This window comes from Trichomycterus rosablanca, chromosome 26, assembly GCF_030014385.1.
Source record: "Trichomycterus rosablanca isolate fTriRos1 chromosome 26, fTriRos1.hap1, whole genome shotgun sequence".
In the NCBI taxonomy this organism is placed as follows: Eukaryota; Metazoa; Chordata; class Actinopteri; order Siluriformes; family Trichomycteridae; genus Trichomycterus; species Trichomycterus rosablanca.
In genome coordinates this window covers 6,154,378-6,179,693 of record NC_086013.1, presented here as the reverse complement: position 1 = coordinate 6,179,693, position 25,316 = coordinate 6,154,378, and the positions used below count along the sequence as shown (strand labels likewise).

The 25,316-nt window shown below is 41.5% G+C and overlaps 1 protein-coding gene across 1 annotated transcript in view; it reads left to right on the top strand.

Annotated features, from left to right (window-relative positions):
* Positions 1–8,573: 8,573 nt before the first annotated feature.
* mast4 (microtubule associated serine/threonine kinase family member 4) overlaps positions 8,574–25,316 on the top strand; it is a 123,234-nt gene continuing 106,491 nt past the window's right edge. Inside the window, exon 1 of the mRNA XM_062988874.1 lies at positions 8,574–8,652. Coding sequence (XP_062844944.1) covers positions 8,614–8,652 — 39 coding nt within the window. The 5' untranslated portion in view covers positions 8,574–8,613. The remainder of the gene's footprint in view (positions 8,653–25,316) is intronic.

Below are 25,316 nucleotides of genomic sequence, written 5' to 3'. Positions count from 1 at the left end.
TGATCTACTTACCGATCCAAATTCCAGTCCACATCTTGTGCTGGACCACAAACCCGCCGTAACTTAACATAATGTAACATGAGGCACGTCACCGATCCAAGTTCCATTACACATCCTACCATGAACCCGTGACGACTTCAGTCAGTAACGGGGGGAAAAAAAACCATTAGCTGCTTATTTTACTAAATTGTCCTTTGTATGGAAAAGCAAAACAGCTACTTGCAATGTGTGCAAAGCTCGCGTGGCAGGGGGTGGAAGTAAGGTTTCATTGTAAAACACCACGAGGCAGCATTGGATATCGGTATCGGCAGTTGTGTATCGGAATCGGATCAGAACTGAAAAACTGTGGATTGGCCACTCACTAGTTTAAAAAACCCTGATTTAATCTGGGCAGTTTTAGTCACTTTATCTTCACGTTAACTGTGCAGTCACAGCGTGCACACTTCATGTTTACCTGCCAATCCAGAGTTGTCTCAGACACCTCTCCAAAATCTATTAGTAACTGTAAAATTACAGAATGTAATGCACACCCAGCATTGGAGAAACCGTAAAACTGGTCTCAGATCAGAGTTGAAAAAAGCAACCCCTACCAGACCTGCCACGGCCGCCTCATCCGTCTTGAGCATGATTAGCTTTGGCAGGAAATCAATACAGTCTCCCCATGGGCTGATATGGAGATAAAAACTCATAATCCTGAGATTCAACCTTCATTATGTTCAGAGATGTCCTTCACTGATAGCTGCGTGTACTCCTCCTTGTGAAGTGGATTTGTTCAGCGTGATCATGAGATAGTGGTGTAAACTGGGGTTGCTTTTGTTTGCCAGTATAAAGCTTCCATAGGTTTGTGATTCAGGTGAAATGACAGGATCTAGTGTGTTACTGTAGACTGTAGTGTTTGACTAGGGTGGCACGGTGGCTGGGTGGGTAGCACTATTGCCTCACTGCAACAAGGTTCTGGGTTAAATTCCTAGGTGGAGCGTTCTGTTTGAAGACCTAGTGAGCTGCCCTTGCTGCCTAATGCCTACTTAGGCAGCTGCCTACGTAGAGAGGTGGAGCGGTCTGTTTGAAGACCTAGTGAGCTGCCTTGCTGTCTACTGCCTACTTAGGCAGCTGCCTACGTAGAGAGGTGGAGCGGTCTGTTTGAAGACCTAGTGAGCTGCCTACTGCCTACTTAGGCAGCTGCCTAGGTAGAGAGTTGGAGCGGTCTGTTTGAAGACCTAGTGAGCTGCCTTGCTGCCTACTGCCTACTTAGGCAGCTGCCTAGGTAGAGAGGTGGAGCGGTCTGTTTGAAGGCCTAGTGAGCTGCCTTGCTGCCTACTGCCTACTTAGGCAGCTGCCTACGTAGAGAGGTGGAGCGGTCTCTTTGAAGACCTAGTGAGCTGCCTTGCTGTCTACTGCCTACTTAGGCAGCTGCCTAGGTAGAGAGGTGGAGTGGTCTGTTTTGAAGACCTTGAATATGACATTTTGCGCAGTGTTGGTGCACTCATGCTGAGGGGGGCATCGCTTTGTCCATATATTTGATTCCCTGAAAAGGCTAAGTTGGTATCAGGACTGGTCAGATGTGTGTGTGTGTGTGTTGTGTGTGTTGTGTATTAGTACTCAGCAGGACTTTAGATTCTATCGTTTCACCTCTGATGAGCTCAGGCCAGAGCTCCACCTCGAGGTCACTCAATCAACCCTCACCACAGGGTCTCTTTACTCCTCTGAGCCTTCCTCTCGCTCTTGACCTCTCTTTCACTCTCTCACTTGCTTTATTTTACTTTCTTCTTCCTCTCTGTTAAACCCTCTCATATCTTTTTAAGGTCGGCAGCGGTGCACATGGCTCGACCCGCCTCGGCTTATCCGTTCTTGGGGTTTTCCAAGCATTTTCAGCTCTCCTTCATCGATTGTTTTTCCGCCTTCACGACTGAACTCGTAACTCGTTTAAACGTTTTTTTTCCCCTGACGAATGAGTGAGTTTCCTGAAATTCGGCAGGAAATATGTAGCGACCACACAAACGAATGCATTGGCGATGAAGTCATTTCCAGACGAACATGATTTACAATACATCTGTGACACTGCTGTGATTTCCAGAAACTTCTCATTCATTAGAGGAAAAGCTGAGCCCTTTGTTTTCTATTCACACTTAAAAACAACTGCTTCTAATGGGAACCAGTAGATCTTGCGATTCTAGTCCAGTTTCTACCAAACATGCTTTACGCTTTGGTTACACTAATGGCAGAGGGCCGCTCAGGTGGCGCAGCGGTAAAATACGCTACCACATCAGAGCTGGGATTTCGAATACATCGTATCGAATCTCGGCTCTGCCATCCAGCTGGGCTGGGCGGCTACATGAACAACGTTTGGCTGTTGTTCATCCAGGCAAGGGAGCCGGATAGGGACCTCATAACTGATGCAATTACGACCTCTCCTGGCTGATTGATGGCGTCTGGACAGAGAGAGGAATAATATCGATCAGGGTGCGGCTCTCCGTGCACAAGGCTGGTCGACATATGAACTCGCCTGAAAAGATGCAGTCGGCTACTGCTCATGTGTTGGAGGGGGCGTGTGTCAATTCGCTGTCCTCGGGGCAGAGGTCAGCACCAGCAGAGAGGGAGCGTGACACAACTGGGTAAAAATTGGACACACTAAAAAATCGGTAGAAAAAGGGACGAAAAAAAACATTCATGGCAAAGCGCCCACGTGGCACAGCGAGGTAATCCGGTAGCATATCAGCACCAGGATTCTGAACTCCCTGAGTTTGAAACTCTGCTCTGCGACCGGTCGGCTGGGCACAGTTGGCAGTGCTTGCAAGCAGATGAAATTGGCGGTTAAGTCTGCTGGGTGGGAAAAGACCAGACTGAAAGTTGGTCGCGTCTTTGAAGCTATGCAAGGACCCTAGTTAGTAGCCTCGTGTGCCTGTGCAGAACGTGGAGGAGCATGGAGATCAGTATGTGGCTCTTCTTACTAATTCACAGAGAGTATGGGCAAATAAGTAGGGGTCAGTGGACTGTGCACGCGTCAGAGGGGGCGTGTGTCAGGCAAAATAAACCCTCCTCAGACGCAACCGTAGTCTCAGGCAGCGGAACTTATATTGGCTAAGCTAAATTGGGAGAAAAAGGAAGTGCTTTAAAAAACATTCTAGACAGGACAGGTAGTTACAGGTTACACATGATTCAGTGTCAAACACCATTACAGGGCAACAGATTCACCTCACTTCCATGTCTTTGGACTGTGGGTGGAACATGCAGACTCTACAAAGCAAGGATCCAGACTGCTCCACCTGGGAATCGAACCCAAGACCTTTTTGCTCTGAGGCTTGGAGCTACCCTCGAAATCTTGAACAGCCTTCATATTCACCCACAATTTTTTCCCAATCTAGTCGTATTCAATTACCGGATTGCATTTTGCTTCCCTTCTACTCTTGCTGACTTCTGCTCTAGGGAGAGCCGTGACACACGCCCCCTCCGACACGTGTGCAGTAGCCAACTTCATCTTTTCACCCACACAACACGGGTTCATTTGGGGCTCAGTCTTGCACATGGAGAGTCACACACTGATCTTCATTATCCACTAACTTATACCGGTCATAATTGCATCAGTTATGAGAAATCCCCTTCAGCATCCAACCTATCGGATGAGCCAATAATTGTTAGTGTAGCTGAGATTCAACCTCATGAGTTGGAGGTGTCAGTGCTGGTGTGCTAGCGTGTTTTGCACCACCTGAGCGCCCACATTTAACTAGAGTAAGGAAATGTTTACTGTGGAAGCACTTCTGTATGTCGCTCTGGGTAACGGTGTCTGCTAAATGCTGAAAATGTAAATGAATCAATGAGAATTTAGTAATGGAAATTAGGACTCGTAATCAGGTGATTTTGCTTGTTTGTTGTGTGATGTGAATAAATTACTGTCAGTGATTGAAGCAGACACTCTGGAGCTGACATTATACTGGTGACTGAGTTAAGTAATAATAATAATAATACATTTTATTTATATAGCGCTTTTCAAGATACTCAAAGACGCTTTACATAAGACAAATAATCAAAACAAATACGTACATACACCATACAAATCATAGTACAAAATCAAAATAGTACATCAACATCAAGAATAATTAAGATAAAAACAAAGAGAGCAGCATAAGACAGTTCATTAAAAATTAGCTAAATTATGAGAGAGAACAACAAATATAGAACAATTTCTTAAAATTAGACAGAAACAGGACAGATTCACATGCAATCAGGAAACTGAAAACTTTACAAGTTTTAGGATCTAGGACTTCACATTTCTGTCGTGATCTAAGTATAAAAACTATTAAAAAGAATAGCAAAAATAAAAGCATTTATTTTGTGTTGTTACAAGTTAAATGCCACTCTGAATAGATGAGTTTTGAGAAGTGACTTGAATTTGGACAGGTCAGGACAATCTCGTAGGTGTTTGGGGAGAGCATTCCATAAAGATGGAGCAGCTATGGAAAAGGCCCTGTCACCCCAGGTCCGGTGCTTGGTCCTAGAGGGTATGGACAGTAGGTTAGCCTCAGAAGAGCGAAGGCTACGGGAGGGAATGTGCTGATGGAGCAGGTCGGTGAGGTAGGATGGGGCCTGATTATGGAGAGCTTTGTGAGTGAATAGAAGAATTTTGAATTGAATGCGTTGAGCAACGGGAAGCCAATGAAGTTTTTGTAGAACAGGTGTAATATGATCACGGGAGCGAGTATGAGTAAGGAGGCGAGCAGCTGAATTCTGGATATACTGAAGTTTTTTTAGGATTTTGTTAGATGTACCATAAAGGATGCTATTGCAATAATCAATTCTGGATGTAATAAAAGCATGAATCAAGGTTTCGGCGGCAGAAAAGGAGAGTGATGGACGTAGACGTGCTATGTTTTTTAGATGAAAGAAAGCAGTTTTGGTGATGTGATTTACATGGCGGTCAAAAGAGAGGTTGCTATCAAAAATTACACCAAGATTTCGGATGTTAGAAGACGGAGACACAGTGAGCTCGCTGCTTATTTGTGTGCATCACAAAATATTCAGTGCTAATGTATGTGGTGTGGGACACAACCTCAGTGTTTTGAGTTTTAATGAATATCAACGGCAAGATCCTTGAGTACTTGTATTTGAAAACTAGTTGATCATACACTGATCAGCCATAACATTAAAACCACCTTCTTGTTTCTACACTCACTGTCCATTTTATCAGCTCCACTTACCATATAGAAGCACTTTGTCGTTCTACAATTACTGACTGTAGTCCACCTGTTTCTCTACATACTTTTTTTTTAGCTTTCACCCTGTTCTTTAATGGTCAGGACCCCCACAGGACCACCACAGAGCAGGTATTATTTAGGTGGTGGATCACTCTGTTGTGCTGGTATGAGTGGATCAGACACAGCTGGACTGAGGATAGTCCACCAACCAAAAATATCCAGCCAACAGTGCCCCGTGGGCAGCATCCTGTGACCACTGATGAAGGTCTAGAAGATGACCAACTCAACCAGCAGCAATAGATGAGCGATCATCTCTGACTTTACATCTATAAGGTGGACCAACTAGGTAGGAGTGTCTAATAGAGTGGACAGTGAGTGGACATGGTATTTAAAAAATCCAGCAGCGCTGCTGTGTCTGATCCACTCATACCAGCACAACATACACTAACACACCACCGCCATGTCAGTGTCACTGCATTGCTGAGAATGATCCACCACTTAAATAATACCTGCTCTGTGGTGGTCCTGTGGGGGTCCTGACCATGAAAGAACAGGGTGAAAGGGAGGGAAGGAAAAAAGAGAGGGAAGGAAAGAAAAAAGAGGGAAGGAAGGAAAGGAAAAAGAGAGGGAAGGAAGGAAGGAAAAAAGAGAAGGAAGGAAGGAAAAAAGAGGGAAGGAAGGAAAAAGAGAGGGAAGGAAGGAAAGGAAAAAGAGAGGGAAGGAAGGAAAGAAAAAAGAGGGAAGGAAGGAAAGAAAAAAGAGGGAAGGAAGGAAAGGAAAAAGAGAGTAAAGGAAGGAAAGAAAAAAGAGGGAAGGAAGGAAAGAAAAAAGGGGGAAGGAAGGAAAGAAAAAAAGAGAGGCAAGGAAGTAAAGAAAAAAGAGGGAAGGAAGGAAAAAAGAGGGAGGGAAGGGAAGGAAGGAAAGAAAAAAGAGGGAAGGAAGGAAAAAAGAGGGAAGGAAGGAAAAAAGAGGGAAGGAAGGGAAGGAAAAAAGAGGGAAGGAAGGAAAGAAAAAAGAGGGAATGAAGGAAAGGAAAAAGAGAAGGAAGGAAGGAAAGAAAAAAGAGGGAAGGAAGGAAAGGAAAAAGAGAGGGAAGGAAGGAAAGAAAAAAGAGGGAAGGAAGGAAAGAAAAAAGAGGGAAGGAAGGAAAGAAAAAAAGAGAGGGAAGGAAGGAAAGGAAAAAGAGGGAAGGAAGGAAAAAAGAGGAAGGGAAGGAAGGAAAGAAAAAAGAGGGAAGGAAGGAAAGAAAAAAGAGGGAAGGAAGGAAAGAAAAAAAGAGAGGGAAGGAAGGAAAGGAAAAAGAGGGAAGGAAGGAAAAAAGAGGAAGGGAAGGAAGGAAAGAAAAAAGAGGGAAGGAAGGAAAGAAAAAAAGAGAGGGAAGGAAGGAAAGAAAAAAGAGGGAGGGAAGGGAAGGAAGGAAAGAAAAAAGAGGGAAGGAAGGAAAAAAGAGGGAGGGAAGGGAAGGAAGGAAAGAAAAAAGAGGGAAGGAAGGAAAGAAAAAAGAGGGAAGGAAGGAAAAAAGAGGGAAGGAAGGAAAGGAAAAAGAGAGGGAAGGAAAGAAAAAAGAGGGAAGGAAGGAAAAAAGAGGGAAGGAAGGAAAGGAAAAAAGAAAGGAAAAAGTGAGGAAAGGAAGGAAGGAAAAAAGTAAGGAAAAAGCAAGGAAAGGAAGAAAGAAAAAAGCAAGGAAAGGAAGGAAAAAAGGAAGGAAGCAAAAAAAGAAAGGCAAAAGCGAGGAAAGGAGGAATGCAAGGAAAAAGTGAGGAAAGGAAGGACGAAAGGAAGGAAAAAGGAAGGAAGGAAAAAAGCGAGGGAAGGAAGAAAAAATCGAGGGAGGGAAATAAGGAAGGAAAAAACGAGGAAAGGAAAGAAGAAAGAAAAAAGCGAGGGAAGGAAGGAAGGAAAAAAAGGAAGGGAAGAAAGGAAGGAAGAAAAAAGCGAAGGAAGGAAGGAAGGTAGGAAAGAAAAGGCAAGGAAGCGAGGGAAGGTAGGAAGGAAAAATCAAGGGAAGGAGAGAGGGAAGTAAGAAAAAAAGGGAGGAAAGGAAGAAAGTAAGGAGGGAAAAAACCAGGGAAGGTAGAAAGGAAGAAATGAAATTGTAAAGAAAGAAGAAAGAAAGAAGGGAAGGAAGGAAGGAAAAAGTGAGGGAAGGAAGAAGATTAAAAGTGAGGGAAGGAAAGAAGCGAGAGTAAGAAAAAAAAAAAAAGCGCGGTAAGAAAGGAATGAAACAAATGGAGGGAAGGAAGGAATAAAAAAGAGATGGAGGGTGGGAGGGAAGGAAGGGGGAGGGAAGGAAATTTGCTGTATTTATGATTCTTTGCAGGGTCTTCTTTTCAGCCTCTGTGCAACACACCAATAACACACTATCAATAGCAGACTCATGGTGTAGCAAACTGGTCATCTCTATGGGGCAGTGGTCTTTGGGACAGTCGTAGCCTAGTGAGTAGAGCTTTGGGCCATCAATCGAAAAGTTGAGAGTTCAAGTCTCAGCTCTGCTATTCAGCCACTGTTGGGGTTTTGAGCAAGGCTTTTAACCCTCTTGGCTCCTGGTGTGTCTTACGATAGCTGACCCTGCACTCTGACCCCAGTTTCCAAATGAGCTGTATGATGTAAGATATATGTTTATGTTTATATGACAAATGAAGTCGTTCTATTTCTTCCCTGTGAAAAATCTTAAGGACCAGAAACCTGTGACATTCTAGTTCCTTCTGTCCAGCTGTTAGGGGTCTTTCATCAGGCTTTCTGTTGCCAGGTCATGGCCAGCGTCTCTCGCCTGACCTTCATACACCCGCTCTTATCTGCCGGGCCCAGAGAAAGATGGCCGCAGGCTCAATACTGCCTGCCGGTGACTTGCTAGCTCTATTGACAAATGGTGGCTCTACAGACAGGATGCCAGCTGCATTGTCTTGCCGTGGCAGAACAACGCAGCACAGGATTTCCTGTCTGGTCTTCCTCTCACCTTCCTCGCCCCTGTTAAGGCGCCAAAAGCATGTCTGTCCCGGGGTGAATTTGTACCTGTGCTGAGAGTGCTAATGTCTCACTTGCTGTTCCTGCACCCCGACACTCTCTCGCTCGCTCTCTCTCTTTCTCTCTCTCTCTCTCGCTCTCTCACACACACATGCACTCACACACACTCACACATACTCACACACACATGCTTTAGTTTCACATTGCCCTGAACTTCCAAGCAAGGGGGGGAACGACAGAAAAGAGAGGGACAGTGTCAGCTGACGAGCCCTCTCCAATCAGATAAGTTCTGATGTAAGTGCTTAGCAGCTGCTTAGACAGGGTGGGCGTACCCACAGGACTTGTGCGCCAGTGCACCATGGCTTACAACCGGTAAGGACTGAGGATTGAGAAGCAGTGAAAGAGCGTGAGAGAGCGAGAGAAAGCGAGGGCGAGAGGAAGAGCGCTGTGCTCCTCCAGCATGGACGAGTCCAGCATTCTGAGGAGACGAGGGCTACAGGTAGGGCTTCATAAACCCTGGTTACTAAACCTCAGCTGAATACTGAGTCGCCGTGCATTGGCTGTGAGCTCTTCGGACTTTTGTGTTAACACTCGGAGGTGCTGCTTGCATAGTAATAAGAGTCGTGAGCCGGTGGAGTTGAGCGAGGAATGAAAAGCGAAAGAGCAACAGGAAAGAGGGAAAAGATGAGAATGCCCGGATACATCAGATTTACTTTTAATAGTTTAGTATATTTATAACTTCTCTACTTAATAAGGACTTAATGTAGTAAAAACTTCTCTCATCTCGTCTGAACTTTTTGTTTTGCATAAATTAGTACCATGCTGAGCCAAAACCAGGCTGAGCCAAAACCAGGCTTCTATAGTTACATTCAATGGGATTCATGACACGGTGTAAAGTTTCATTTGTTATGTTTGTTATTATGCGTGTTGTTGTTTTCAGACCTGGTGATGCCAGAGTACGCCAAACAAAGGGCATCGTTAGCTCAGTGATCATGATAGGGGCTGTTAATCAGAAGGTCAGTGGTTCAAGCCTTATGACCACCACCACTCAGTTGCTAGTGTTGAGCCAATGAGCAAAGCTCTTTAACCTTTAATTGCATGCTTTTTATGATGTCATTAATTGTAAGTTCATTTGGTTGGTTCATTTAATTGTAGGTTACGTCTTGTGCCACCATTTGTGCCCTCAGAAACTTTAAATAAATAAAGAAATAGATTTTTCTCACTATGCGTACAGTCTTATTGAAACATTTAACCAAATAACCCCAGTATTTTGTATTTGCCTGTTTTTGCAAAGCTAAATTTATTGTGCTAAAATAAGTCAGCATAAATTTACAGACATTTTTAAACATACGTAAATTATAAACATTTAAATAACTTATCTGTTGTGTGTTGGTAGAACATGTATATAATCTTTTGTAGAAATTGGCAAGTTAAAATAGGCTGTTACTAGAGACACAAACAAAAGATTAAGAGCATTAGTACTGTTCTTATTATTTAGTTCTTGCCAAAAAATAATTATTATTATAATAATTGTCATTTTAATAATAATAATAATAATTTTAATTATTATAATAATTAATTATTATTATTTTTTATTTTAATTCTTATTTTTATTATTGTTGTTATTATTATTATTATTATATTAAAAAATGAGAGGAATATTTCTGTTAAAAAATATTCAAAAATATAGTTTATAATAACAATTACTATTATTATTATTATTATTATTATTTATATTAATAATATGAGAAGAATATTTTTGTTAAAAATATACAAAAATATAGTTTAAAATAACAAGTATTATTATTATTATTATTTATATTATAATATGAGAAGAATATTTTTGTTAATTTACAAAAAATATAATTTATAATAACAAATATTATTATTATTATTATTATTATTAATGCTCCGACCTGCGCGCAGCCCTTACCACCCATGCACTTTGCACAGGCGCCTCTATCCGCCAGTCAGAATCCTTACACAGCGTTTGAAGACCATGCCCACATATTCTGGTCATCCCTCCCTGCAGGCACTGCCAGTTATGCCTGCTAGATGGCACCCAGCCGACCGGTGGCAACACAGAGGAGTTCAGAATCTCGGTGCTGGTGTGCTAGTGGAATATCCCGCTGTGCCACCTAGGTGCCTATTATTATTATTATTTTTATTTGAATTTTTATTATTTTATTTTGTTATAATTTTGTTTTATTTTTATTATTATTTAAATTAATAATATGAGGAATATTTTTGTTAAAAAATATACAAAAAATATAGTTTATAATAACAGTAATTATTATTATTATTTATATTAATAATATGAGAGGAATATTTGTTAAATAATATACAAAAAATTTATATAATAACAGTTTATAATAACTAATTATTATTGCAATTATTATTCATACTAATAATATGAAATTAATATTTATTGTTATTGTTTATATATTTCAGTAAAATATATAAAGAATTATATTTTTGTTTTTAGTAATAATTGAAGTAAATAACAATAATAAAAATCTATTACATGAAATTATAATACTAGAATATTTGTAGTGTAAATAAAATAAAAGCCACTATGGATAAAAATGTAGTCATTTCACGCTTCGAATGGCACTTTGACCTCGTCTATATGTGCTCTGCCATTCTTTAGAAATGTGGTTATACTATAGAATGTATTTACTCTGACTCTGCTGGTGGGTGTGTGGAGTTTTCAGCAGGATGAATGGAACCTTGACTGATACTGCTGTCATCTTCCACTGAATCTGTGTCTCTGTGTGAAGCTCAATTTATTATGACTGTTATTCTGCGTGTGTATTGTGTCACTGATTGATATGGTAATAAACCAAGATTAACATTATTGTTAGACAGAACGGGTGATGCTGGAGTGTTGAGGAAATGCAGGGAAATTTCAGAAGGTTCATGTGACTAATAGTTTTAATTATATTTTAGGCTGAACACAGCATTGATTTCTATTAAACACAAACTGTTGAACTGTTTGTGTGGTGTGTAGTGCACGACACTGAAATGTTTCAAGATATTTGGAACAGTGTTTGATCTGTTAGGAGATTAAACCCTTATCTTTCTGTACTTGCTCGTTTTATATAAATGTTACAATATTATAGATATTGATATAGAAATAATATAACAATAACTACTTATAGGGATGTCAATAATTAACTGGTTAACCAATAACAACTTAAAAATCATTATTCAATTAATGCTGTTGGAACGATACAAGCTTGATGGTTATTTGTTAAGCGTTGACTAATGATGTTCTGTTATTGGTTAAGAGACATTTGCTCCCCCAAAATAAATCAAAAGGATAGTTTCACATGGTTATTTTTTATTGATTTATTGAGGGCGGTACGGTGGCTCGGTGGGTAGCACTGTCGCCTCACAGCAAGAAGGTCCTGGGTTCGATCCACAGGCGGGGCAGTCCGGGTCCTTTCTGTGCTGAGTTTGCATGTTCTCCCCGTGTCTGTGTAGGTTTCCTCCGGGAGCTCCGGTTTCCTCCCACAGTCCAAAAACATGCAGCCAGGTTAATTGGAGACACCGAATTGCCCTATAGGTGAATGGGTGTGTGTATGTGTGTCTGCCCTGCGATGGACTGGCGCCCCGTCCAGGGTGTTACTGTGTGTCATGCGCCCATTGAAAAGCTGGGATAGGCTCCAGCACCCCCCGCGACTCTAATTGGATACGCGGTTAAGAAAGTGAGTGAGTGGTTTATCGATTCTAGTCACGGCAGTCTATCACAGAGCTTCGGCCACCCCCTCCCTCCCAAACATAGCCAATCATGTCTGTGTAATCGCCTGGCCATCCGGTAGCACTGATGAGATATCAACCCAGATCTCAGTGTCAGTGCGGTAGCGTAATAGACCTCTTATTTTATATCATAAACAGGACATCTAGACTAATTGCAGTGTTTTATTACACGTCACGGTGGCTAAGTGGGTAGCACTGTCGCCTCACAGCAAGAAGGTCCAGGGATTGATCCCCAGGTGGGGCGGTCCGGGTCCTTTCTGTGTGGAGTTTGCATGTTCTCCCCGTGTCAGCGTGGTCCGGTTTCCTCCCACAGTCCAAAGACATGCAAGTCCATAAATCGTCCATTACTGTGTTTGATATAACCTTGAGAAGTGGTGAACCTTGTGTGGTGAATAACTACCGTTTCCTGTCATGAATGTAACCAAGTGTAAAACATTAAAAGCATTAAAATCGTGGCTTGAAATAATACACTAGTAAAGTGCACTATTAGGACTGATTAGGACCCCCCCTTGCCCCAAAGCAAATGTATGTAGCAACTGTTTTTTGTAACAGTAATTGTGTCACAGTCAGGTTTTAACGGCGGGCTGATGGTAATTGCTTGTAGTGCATGTGTTGGGGTGATTACCCACCAGTAGTGATCCAAGAAGGGCCACAAATTACCAGTCTCACTGATGTCAGAGGACGTGAAGGCAACGTCTTTCGGGTATGAACCAACCGGAGGACTGCTGTGGCTTAAATCGCAGAATATTTTTTATATTATTGATGCATTAAAAGTTTTCCTGTTTGGAATCCAATCTTTAATGTATCCATAAACAAAACTGCCACATGCACACCGAGGGTGGGTCAGTGCTTTTAATCTGTACAGATCTTCAGCTTTCTGCTCAGTTGCAATGAACCAACAGCTATTAAAATTCATTTAAATGACATTTTTTTATTTATTTATGATTGTTCTCTTGATTTAGCGTAGTCAGTTTGTTTTCCGCTGCTGTGGATCCCTGATTGCGTTTAAGGAGGGTATATTGCTGCTCACGTGCCAACCTTGCACAGCGTTTGAAGACCCCACCCACTTAGTCCGGTCATTTCCCCACCCAGCAGACACGATGGCCAGTTTATTTATGTTTTGTTTATGCATTTTCTCCCGACTTTAGCACGTCCAATGGCCAGACTGCGTCATGCTTCCTCTCCACTAACTAACTATCCCTGCTCTGATTGAGGAGAACGAAGCTATCCCATGCCCCCTCCGACACGTGGGCAGCAGCTGTATGCATCTTGTCACCTACACTTGACGAGTGCATATGCGGATCAGCACTGTGTACGGAGAGACACACCCTGATCAGCGCACTCTTTCCTTGTCTCTGTGCAGGCGCAATCAATCAGCCAGCAGAGGTCATAGTGCATCAGTTACGAGAAGTCCCTATCCGGCTTAATACCCCACTCCTATATGAACAACAGGCCAATCGGTGTTCATGTGGCTGCTCAGCCCAGCCGGCAGGCAGAGCCAAGACTCGATACGATGTATTCGAGATCCCAGCTCTGGTGTTCTAGCGTGTGTTTTTACCCCTGCTCCACCTGAACGGCTACACGGTTGCCAGTTTGTGTCTGTTGCAGGCACTGCAAGATTAAGACTGCAAGTCGAGACTGCAGTGCCAACAATGCTGCTCCTACTAAATGGGATGGAAACCTGGTGTGTTTGCACCAAAAATGTCCAGAACTTACAACGGACTTTATCACAGACTGGACTGAACCATGAAGAACTCCAATTATTTTATTTATTTAAAGTATCCTCCAGGCCACCCAAAGAGGATGGGGGTCCCGGCTGAGTCTGGTTCCTCTCAAGGTTTCTTCCTGTAATTTTAAGGGAGTTTGCCCTCAGCTTGCTCAACAGGGGTTCATGGTCTGTTGGTCCTGGATTCTGTTAAGTTGCTTTAAGACAATGTCCATAGTAAAAAGCGCTATATAAATACATTTGACTTGACTTCCAATTGTGCTTCCGTAGATGGCGCCCAGCCATCCGGTCTCGGCGCTGGTGTGCTAGCGGAACGTCCCACTGCGCCACCTGGGCTTCCTTAAATGACATTTTTACCCGAAAGTGTTAATTGGTTAATGACTTCCCTGTTAATTATTGACATGTTGACTATAAGATAAAGGATCTATAGACTGTTGTGATCACCCACATTTGTTTCCACAGTGTATGCATAGAATAGGAAAATGTTAGACGTCTGTTTCACTGACCTTCTCTGACATTTTATAAGACACCCTCTCATGCTGTGGAAAAACTACAGTGTCTTTAACACAGGATGAAAAGTGTGAACCATGTGCAGACTTCACTTCCACAGCTTTTACATTTACTGAATGTACAGTGTGTGATGCAAGTCAGAACTTTGCAGTGACTTTAAAAATGCTTTTGCTACCCCCACTAACTTCCTGTGCATACCACAGACTTACAGTCTTTCTATTCTTAGTAAGAAATTAAAAAATGTCTTTCATATGAGATCGTCCCTTCAAAAAAAAAAAAAAAAAAAAAAAAAAAAAAACTTTAAATCCCTGCATTAAAATCCCTGAAATTGCGTAAACAAATAATTGTTTTTAACCATGAAACCAAATCAAATCAAAGCAAATCAAGGTTTATTTGTCACATACATAGTCATACACAGTACAGCTGGCAGTGAAATGCTTTTGTGACTGCTCGGCCACAGTAGTTACAAAACTAACAGGATGCTACGCCGGGGAGCTCGGTGTGCCCTAGCCCTCAGCTTGTTAGCAGAAGCATAATCTTATAAACACTACAAAATGCATACAATCATTTTTGGGGTGGCATGGTGGCTCGGTGGGTAGCACTGTCGCCTCACAGCGAGAAGGTCCTGGGTCGGTCGGCTGGGCGCCTGCAGCAGACCCGTTTCTGCTAGGGCGGGATGACCGGACTATGTGGGTGGGGTCTTCAAACGCTGTGGAAGGACCCTGATTAGCAGATAGAGAGGTGCTTGTGCAGAATGCATGGGTGAAAAAGAGTTGGGCTGCATACATGTCGTAGTAGGTGTGAGCAGCAATATACCCACCTCCACTGCAATCAGGGATCCCCCAGCAGCGGAAGACAAATTGACTACACTAAATTGGGAGAAAATGGGAGAAAATGCCCCCTGGAGAGAGAGTTTGTTTTTCCTGTATTATTGTATCTATTGTAAATACATTTGTGATTGTGAAGCTCACTTCAGTGAAACTGGTGTGTGTAATTTTGGTGCATGAGATACACAGATACTCTAGGTTGGCGTGTAACAAAAAGGAGGTCCTGGGTTCGAGCCCCAGGTGGGATGGTCCGGGTCCTTTCTGTGTGGAGTTTGCATGTTCTCCCCGTGTCTGTGTGGGTTTCCTCCGGGTGCTTTGGTTTCCTCCCACAGTCCAAAGACGTGCAAGTGAGGTGGATTGGAGATACAAAATTGTCCATGACTGTGTTCGATATAACCTTGTGAACTGATGAATCTTGTGTGATGAGTGGCAACCGTTTCTGTCATGAATGTAACCAAAGTGTGTAGGGCGGCATGGTGGCTAAGTGGGTAGCACTGTCGCCTCACAGCAAGAAGGTCCTGGGTTCGAGCCCCAGGTGGGGCGGTCCGGGTCCTTTCTGTGTGGAGTCTGCATGTTCTCCCCGTGTCTGCATGGGTTTCCTCCGGGTGCTCCGGTTTCCTCCCACAGTCCAAAGACGTGCAAGTGAGGTGAATTGAAGATACAAAATTGTCCATGACTGTGTTTGACATAAAACTAATGTGAACTGATGAACCTTTTGTAATGAGTAGGGCAGTTGCAGCCTAGCGGTTAAGGTACTTGACTAGAAATGAGAAAGTTGCCGGTTCAAGCCTCACCACTGCCAGGTTGCTGCTGTTGTGCCCTTGAGCGAGGTCCTTAACCCTCAATTGCTTAGTACTGTATAATGTTACAGTAATGTAAGTCACTTTGGCTAAATGCCAAAAATGTAAATGAGTAACTACCATTTCTGTCATGTAACCAAAGTGTTAAAATCCTAATAAATAAATAACAAGCATTTTTCTGCTTGATAATGATCAGAACAGAGCTGGATTAAAGCTGAATTGCAGCCCTCATTGAGCCCTCTGTCGGAACTAGACTAACAGTTCACACATAAATCAGATAGCAAACCCGGCTATTTTTATTCTTTTGTTTTATTCTCTTTTATTCCCTTTTAATTTTTAAACTTTTTGATTAATTTCACTCCTCCAGTCATTAACAGTCCGGGAACTTGCAGTGCATGTTGATCAGGGCAGACCAAAGGTGTGATTGTCTTTTGAGGTCTATGAATCCTGAGTCTCTTTTGGATTTTAGCACGTCGAAGCGTAATTAAGCAATAGAACACGAGAGGGAGTGTGTTATCGCCTTGGGTTCGTGCCTGCGACCAAATCACAGCTGTGATGTTATTCGCGATAACACACGACCTCAAGTGTTCTATTGCTTTTATACAACAGTTTTTACAAAATAAAGAAAGAAAATAAATAACAAAGAAGCAATGAATTTCTAAATAAATATGCTTTAATATTGACAATACCTTCCGCCAAAAAGTAGTTCCACAACGAATATAAAGTTTAACACTACAAAGCAGACATCCCAAGTTGCAAAAACTCATTTCAGGGAGGTAAGAACAACAAGAAGAAAAAGGCAAGAACCTCTGAAGGGAAAAAAAAAAGAAATAAAAAACCTCTTGCACACACCAAAGGATTATGGGTGATAACAGAACTCTTAGGAGCTGCTAACTGGGCTATTAAGCTAACTGTTCGCGTTACAAACACATTACTGTTCCCTACATAGTGCACTAGATTGTGTATCAGATCACGGATTTATGTTCCCTACATAGTGCACTAGATAGTGAATTAGACAATTGGTCATGTTCCCTACACAGTGCGCTAGATTGTATATCAGATAACGGATTTAAAACGCGATCGGGAAAAAAGTCTGTGTCGCCTGCGTGCGCTTTGTGTGCATGAAGCTTGTCGTTACTGGCAACACGTCAGCGGAGTAATACCATTGTGGTGTGAAAAGGCCGTGCTGTCATCACGAATATCAGCACGGTTAGAACGCTTCTCAACCAATCAGATTGTAAGGTCGGAACTAACTGTTGTATAATCTAAATTATCTTTAATGGTTATACTTGTTTAGAAACACGTAAGGAATTTATTTTTTGAAGTCAAGATAGAAATAGTAAATATATTTTTGTTGGAGTCAGGTTCATATGAAAGAGAAAGCTTTGTGTTGTTCCATGTTTCCTTATGACTAGAGCTTGTCTTTATAAATCTTGAGTTGCTGTATCTCCTAACTTAACATCAGCATTATAAAATATACAATAGGAAGCATAGGATTTTTAATATCTAGTTAAATGAACAGTACATATACAATGTAAATGGCTCGGTGGGTAGCACTGTCGCCTCACAGCAAGAAGGTCCTGGGTTCGATCCCCAGGCGGGGCGGTCCGGGTCCTTTCTGTGTGGAGTTGGCATGTTCTCCCCGTGCCTGCGCGGGTTTCCTCCGGGAGCTCCGGTTTCCTCCCACAGTCCAAAAACATGCAGTCAGGTTATTTGGAGACACTGAATTGCCCTATAGGTGAATGTGTGCGTGTGTGTGTGTCTGCCCTGCGATGGACTGGCGCCCCGTCCAGGGTGTTACTGTGTGCCATGCGCCCATTGAAAAGCTGGGATAGGCTCCAGCACCCCCCGTGACCCTAATTGGATACGCGGTTAAGAAAGTGAGTGAGTGAGTGTTTTGTCGATTGTTGAGTCAGTTGTAGTTGTGATATAGCATGACTGTGCATGTCTGTCTGGACATTTTTACGGCACGGGAAATATGTGGCTGATACTATATATGTTTATTATCTTTATGCATATTATCCAATGAAAAGTGACTTTGCCTTCATCCCTATTGCCCTAGTACTTGGTGCCCATGTCAGCTGTTTGCCTGCTTACATGTTATTAGTTTTTCATGTTCAGCAGTGCTATTCTCTCTGCTACTTCAGGTCCCTAAATTGCTTGGACTTTGTTCTGTCACAATTGTAAGTTGATTTGGATAAAAGCATTTGTTAATGCCAAAAATGTAAACATACATAATCAAATTTGTCATTTTAACCCTTAACCCCTTCCTTCAAGCAGACAAGTGGACCAAATTCATGTCAGCAAAATAATTTCCCACCTTATTTTAGGCCACTGTTTGGATTCTTGCACCGCTATACTTTCAAAAGTCTATTTGTCTTTGTAATGTTGGGTCCTTCTCAAAGATGCCAATGTTAATGCAGTCACATCCTTAATTTTCTTTGAGATCAATAAAGTCTCTATTTATCTATCTGTCTGTCTGTCTCTCGGTATGTCTGTCTCTCGGTCTGTCTGTCTGTCTGTCTGTCTGTCTGTCTATCTTTCTATCTATCTATCTATCTATCTATCTATCTATCTATCTATCTATCTATCTATCTATCTGTATGTCAGTTAAGCAGTTAAGGTACTGGACTAGTAACCAAAAGGTTGCCAGTTCAAGCTCCACTACTGCCAAGTTGCCACTGTTGGGCCTCTGAGTAAGGCCCTTAACCCTCAATTCATTGAATGGTATTCAGTCATAATTGTTAGTTGCTTTGGATGTAGGTTTGTCAAATGCCAATGAAAACACAGAAAGCTTCATCCAATATTTATATATATTTATCTGTCTGTCTATCTATCTATCTCTCTACCGATCCATCCAACTTTTATATCTGTCAATTTATCTGTCTGTCTGTGTGTCTATCTGTCCATCCAACGTTTATATCTCTGTCTGTCTGTCTGTCTGTCTGTCTGTCTGTCTGTCTGTCTGTCTATCTATCTATCTATCTATCTATCTATCTATCTATCTATCTATCTCTCTCTCTCTCTCTCTCTCTCTCTCTCTCTCTCTCTCTATCTATCTATCTATCTGATGTCAATTTATCTGTCTGTCTATCTATCCATCCAACATTTATATTTATCTGTCTATTTGCTTGTCTATCTGTCTGTCTATCTGTCTATCTAGCTCTTTGTCTGCCTATCTCCATAGTTGATCCCTTTTCCAAATGACCAAACTGAAACCAAATTTCAGGTGAACTGGCTCTAATTAACATTCCTCCACATTTGTCTATAGCACAGGACTCTAATTGCATTACACCTGTCTGAAGGTGTCGGCACACATTATTTGTTTTATGACATCCCCCTCATTTTTTCAACTTTTTCATCACATTTTCCGTCTGTATATGTTTTGAGTGGATAGTCTGATGATTGAGATCTGCCGAGCAAAAATATCGAGTCGTGTGATCAGAATGAATAAGCCAGCGTATGATGATAAGACTGAATAAACAGCAGTGGTCCTGTATTAGTCGTAATTACAGTTGCAGTGGGCGAGCGTGCCCAGAGTTCTCCCGAGGCTCTCGCCTGGCACCGTCTAGGTTGAATTTAGATGAACTTCACACGTATGGTAATAAAGGATAACGCATGCATGTTCTAATGAGACGTGAACATGTAATTGCTTTTTTTCTTTCCCATATTGCTAATAATTCTGGGAGCAGCACTGATATTTTTTGTGGATGATTGTTTAATTATTTTTCAAGCCCTGAGACCTGGGAATTCACAGTAGGCACGTTCATTAGCAAATAATAAAGAAAAGCGTAATAGTTCATGTTTGTTGTAATCTCAGCTACATTTGTCAGTGCTGATAATGATAGCTCAATATATCTTCATATGAGATGCATGATGATGGATCACTCTTCAGTAACAGTGATTTATGACTGATAAAGACATGTAGGCAGATTTAGAAATATAAATTATGTCTCATTTATCATGTAAATGCCAATAATGTCTTTCATTCTCTGTGCAACTGCCTGACATTTACTTTTTGCAAAGTGCAAATAAAGTGTAGTAGTGTGTGTAGTACAGTATGTTATTTTGCTGTTGTTATAAAGACCAGGGTAAGGCCAGATAATGGCCTTTCTTTTAGCTCTCTTTCAGCTTTTGGACTCACTGGTGTTTTACATCATTTCATAGTTGAATTTACCAGTTGATAATTGCTAAGACTTTGTCATGTTTTCTTTCCTCAAAAAGGTGTGTAAGAGGCTTTGATCCAGTTAGTACAGGTGAACTGATGCTGCAAAATTGCAAATTTTCTCAGCTTTTTGTTTTCTTTTTGGACAAAAGCCCCTTTGTACCTGCTAATACACATGACATATGTCAGTCATTGTTCAGTAATGCCGATATCTTACATATATATCTTAATACGTTATATACACCGATCAGCCATAACATTAAAACCACCTCCTTGTTTCTACACTCACTGTCCATTTTATCAGCTCTACTTACTATATAGAAGCACTTTGTAGTTCTACAGTTACTGACTGTAGTCCATCTGTTTCTCTACATACTTTTTTAGCCTGCTTTCACCCTGTTTTTCAATGGTCAGGACCCCCACAGGACCACTACAGTGCAGGTATTATTTGGGTGGTGGATCATTCTCAGCACTGCAGTGACACTGACATAGCGGTGGTGTGTTAGTGTGTGTTGTGCTGGTATGAGTGGATCAGACACAGCAGCGTTGCTGGAGTTTTTAAACACCTCACTGTCACTGCTGGACTGAGAATAGTCCACCAACCAAAAATATCCAACCAACAGCACCCTGTGGGCAGCGTCCTGTGACCACTGCTGAAGGTCTAGAAGATGACCAACTCCAACAGCAGCAATAGACGAGCGATCGTCTCTGACTTTACATCTACAAGGTGGACCAACTAGGTAGGAGTGTCTAATAGAGTGGACAGTGAGTGGACACAATATTTAAAAACTCCAGTAGCGCTGCTGTGTCTGATCCATTCATACCAGCACAACACACACTAACACACCACCACCATGTCAGTGTCACTGCAGTGCTGAGAATCATCCACCACCTAAATAATACCTGCTCTTTAGTGGTCATGTGGGGGGTCCTGACCATTGAAGAACAGGGTGAAAGCAGGCTAAAAAGGTGTATAGAAAAATAGATGGACGACATTCAGTAATTGTAGAACTACAAAGTGCTCCTATATGGTAAGTGGAGCTGAGAAAATGGACAGTGAGTGTAGAAACAAGGAGGTGGTTTTAATGTTATGGCTGATCAGTAGGGCTGTCGAAGTTAACGCGATAATAACGCATTAACGCAATCTCAATTTAACGAGATAAAAAAAAATAGTGCCGTTAACGCACTAATTACATTACGAGATTTTTTCACTTCTAAAACTAAAGCAATTAATTTTTCACCCACGGGAGACAGATTGAATTATTCTCACTGACCACGCTCACACGCACGTTTAATGTTATTTAGTTCCGTTTGACAACAAAAACCCTTAAAAATAGAGCTAACAGTGAAGATAACCGGTTACAAAAGCAGCGACCGCTGTTTGTGTTCAATTCTCTGTTCACAGTGTCGATACAAGTGATTCAAGAATCGATTTCATTGTAAGCGCAGCGTAAATTTCTTTTCTCAGTCATCTCTCCGTGTTTACTGTTATAATGAATGTTGCGGTTGTAAATAAACACCAAATACTACAGAACATTTTGTGTGACTCGCTTACCTTATAAAGCTCAGGCTTAATTATACTGGTTATTACCACAGAGCGGGAGTCGACTCAGAGTCGTTTACGATTTACCGAGGTGAACCACGAACGTGCTGATAGAATCGGCTCAGATGGGATCGGACTGTATTATCTTTTTAAAGTAAATATTTCAATCAGCAGAATCGCATCGCATGTATGATGTGCACAACGTTAATTACGTGCGTTTATTAATGAACGTTTACGTTAGCTTGTCAGAAGCTTTCTCAATAATGTCTGTGCGGTGTTTTTTTTTTACCATTAGTGATGGCAAGCAACTGTTCCACTGCACTATTTTACACTAAAAACTAAACTATTCCATAATGCTCCAGATTGCATCATTCTAAATAGGCATCGGCGAGTACAAAAATACATGTACTTGTACTCGGTTGGGAAAAAATGGTATCGATGCATCCCTAGTGAAAACACACTCACTTCGTGTATAAACGTCCATCAAACCATCGTCACGATACAACCACAGAAAAGTCTGTTACAATAACTACGCATCTGACATATATACGAAGTCAAGGTTCTCTGCTAGATAGTATTACTGCCTAATATGTGAGTGAATAAAACTCCCTTACAGTTTTCTCTTGTCCCAGCAGTTTTTAACATAAGTACATTTAGCATAAATATGTTCACCATTTTAATTGTAACATTTCACTTAAAATCCTTGTTTTCTATAACATTTACACAGATTTTTTTTATGCGATTAATCGCGATTAACTATGTAAAATTCTGAGATTAATCGCGATTAAAAAATTTAATCGTTTGACAGCCCTACTGATCAGTGTATATTGTAAGCTCCTTACAATATAATACAAGGTATGAAGATGAAGATTTATATTGCGTACGGAGAACCACGCACCAATCTCCAGTATCCCCTGTCTCTTGTTCAGGCGCTATTGATCAGCCAGCAGAGGTCGTAATTGCAGCAGTTATAATAAACCTCCTGCAGCATCCCCACCCTCAGACGAGCCAATCATTGTTTGTTCAGGCGCTTAGTTGCCAGAAGCGGAGCTGAGATTCAAACCTGCGAGTTTGAGATGTCAGTTCTGCTGAGCTAGTACGTTTCACAAATGGAGCTTGTATTTACTTTAGACTGTATATATGTTTTTCTTCTTTTGTTATGAAACTGAAATGCTGAATAGTGGGGGGTAGATATGCCAATGTGTTCATGCCCACATCAAAGCACACCAATCTTTCACAGCTCCTTTGGAAGTTATCAGACCATCTAGGTCATATTTGTATGCACTGCATGGGATATGCTGGCACAGTGGTATTAACAGTGGGAAATCAAGTTACTGGCCGGTAACATGCGCACACACACACACACACACACACCCACCACAGTGCTCAGCAGAAACTAATACATAACATCATGCATTTATATTAGAAAGGAATATAACTACTTGTCTTGTTAGTACATGGGTAGTTTCAAATCAGTGCATTCATTAAATCCATTGTTGGAAACCAAGCTTTTCTAATTAATTGACAATAATACAATAATACAATAATACTAGATCATTTTTTTACTATTTTATTTATAAATTTTTTCACTTTTTATCTACATTTAGCATGGCCAATATGTCTTCCGCCACTGGTGACCTCGATCACGTTTAAGCAGGGTACATTTGCCTGACACGCGCTCCCTCCGATGCGTGCACAGTCCACCAGTGTTAATTTCGTTGACGAATGATTTTCGTCATAGTTTTCGTCAACGAACCTTTTTTTCATGACGAAAACGAGACGAAAACTAAATAAAAACTACATAAAAAGATAAAAACTATGACGAAATGAATCGACACTTTCGTCAACGAATAAAAACGAGACGAAAATGTTTGGCAGGGACGACATCCAATCAGAACTGATTTAGTTTTGTGGAAGGTAGGGACAAGTAAGGAAGAGATCCAATCAGAACTACTTTAGCGTATGAGGAGAGGCGGGACAAGCCGATTAGCCATCCAATCAGTACTAATCTTTTGCAGTACGGTGCTAAGAGCACACTCGCACACATTTGATCTAAACCCGGAAAGACCAGACTAGCCTGTGAACTTTCTTTACTCATGGAACTAAGTTAACTCCAATATGGCAACAGGGAGAAAGATGAGAGCCGATATATGGACACATTTCTCATTTGACGTCGTGAAAAACAAGACGATGTGTAAACCATGTGTGGCACAGCTGCTTTTACGGTACCCAGTTTTATAAAGAATGTAATATGCAATTTGTTATAAACAATGCATATATTTTTCAGGCAGAGCAGGCCTACTGGTCATTAATATTTTGTTATTGTTATGCTCAATAAGCGAGGTCAGGTAAATAAAGATGTTTGAAATAAGTTAAATCTGTTTTTGTGTGTATTGCACATTCAAACATTAATAATATTCCATAACTGGTTAAAAAATGTTTCATTTTGTGTAAGTGTATATAATGACTTAAATAATTTAAGGGAAGTGATAAAAAAAGCATTTACATTTTACACCCTTTATATGTATTTTAGGGCGGCACGGTGGCTAAGTGGTTAACACTGTCGCCTCACAGCAAGAAGGTCCTGGGTTCGAACCCCAGGTGGGGCGGTCCGGGTCCTTTCTGTGTGGAGTTTGCATGTTCTCCTCGTGTCTGCGTGAGTTTCCTCCGGGTGCTCCGGTTTCCTCCCACAGTCCAAAGACGTGCAAGTGAGGTGAATTGAAGACACTAAATTTGTCCATGACTGTGTTCGATATAAACTTGTGTAATGAGTAACTACCGTTCCTGTCATGAATGTAACCAATGTGTAAAAACATGACGTTAAAATCCTAACAAACAAACAAATATGTATTTTAGTCGACTGAATCGACTGTAGATTTAGTCGACTAAAGTCTTATGATAATTAGTCGACTAAAACTAGACTAAAACTAAAACAATTCAGATGACTAAATTACGACTAAAACTAAATGACATTTTAGTCAAAAGACTGACTAAAACTAAATCAAAATTTGCTGTCAAAATTAACACTGCAGTCCACTGAACCCTACTTATTCGCCCATACTTCGGTGGACTTGTGTGAGAGACCACACTAGACAACTTTCAAGTTGTTTAGAGCGCTGTACAATTCACACTACACAGTTTGATCTCATTCAGTCATTGTGGTTTTCACACTACACGACTGATCGGCGATAGGGGGTCACACACTACACCATCTATCACCAGGAGGAATCTTAGACGAGTCTGTCTGGTCTCTCAAATTACATTTTGTCACGGAAACAGACGCGAGTAGTGACGAGGGGTTTAGTGACACCATGTCAAGAAATGCATGTCAGCAAGAAGCGAGCGATCAAAGTTGTTTGTGCGCTGATGTGCATCGTAAAAGCAAAGAGGAAAAATAAATGAATCTGGGTGAAGGAGTGGGTTTGGCAACGTGATCAGCAGGGATTGTCTGTTCTGTAGAGCTGGAAGTCAGATAAATATTTTTTTGCAATGCAACGTTGGTATTATGGTTTGGCGTGGACGATAAGCCCCTGTTCCACACATTCACACTCCTCCCCCAGGGTTTCCCTTCTGTATTTTGTGTTCATAACAATCACAACCTGATCGCAACACCATTCACACTACATGATTTCGAGTCGCCGACTGGTCCAGATATTTGAGGGGTTGAACAGACACATAGTGATCGAGAGCTGATCACAGAGCTGCCTCCGAGCTGCCACATCTAGCAGTGACCTGTCGGCGAGCGAAAATCAGGCCAAAAATCATGTAGTGTGAACTAGACATAACCAGGGTCCTTGCACAGCGTCAACGACCCCACCCACTTTTTAGTC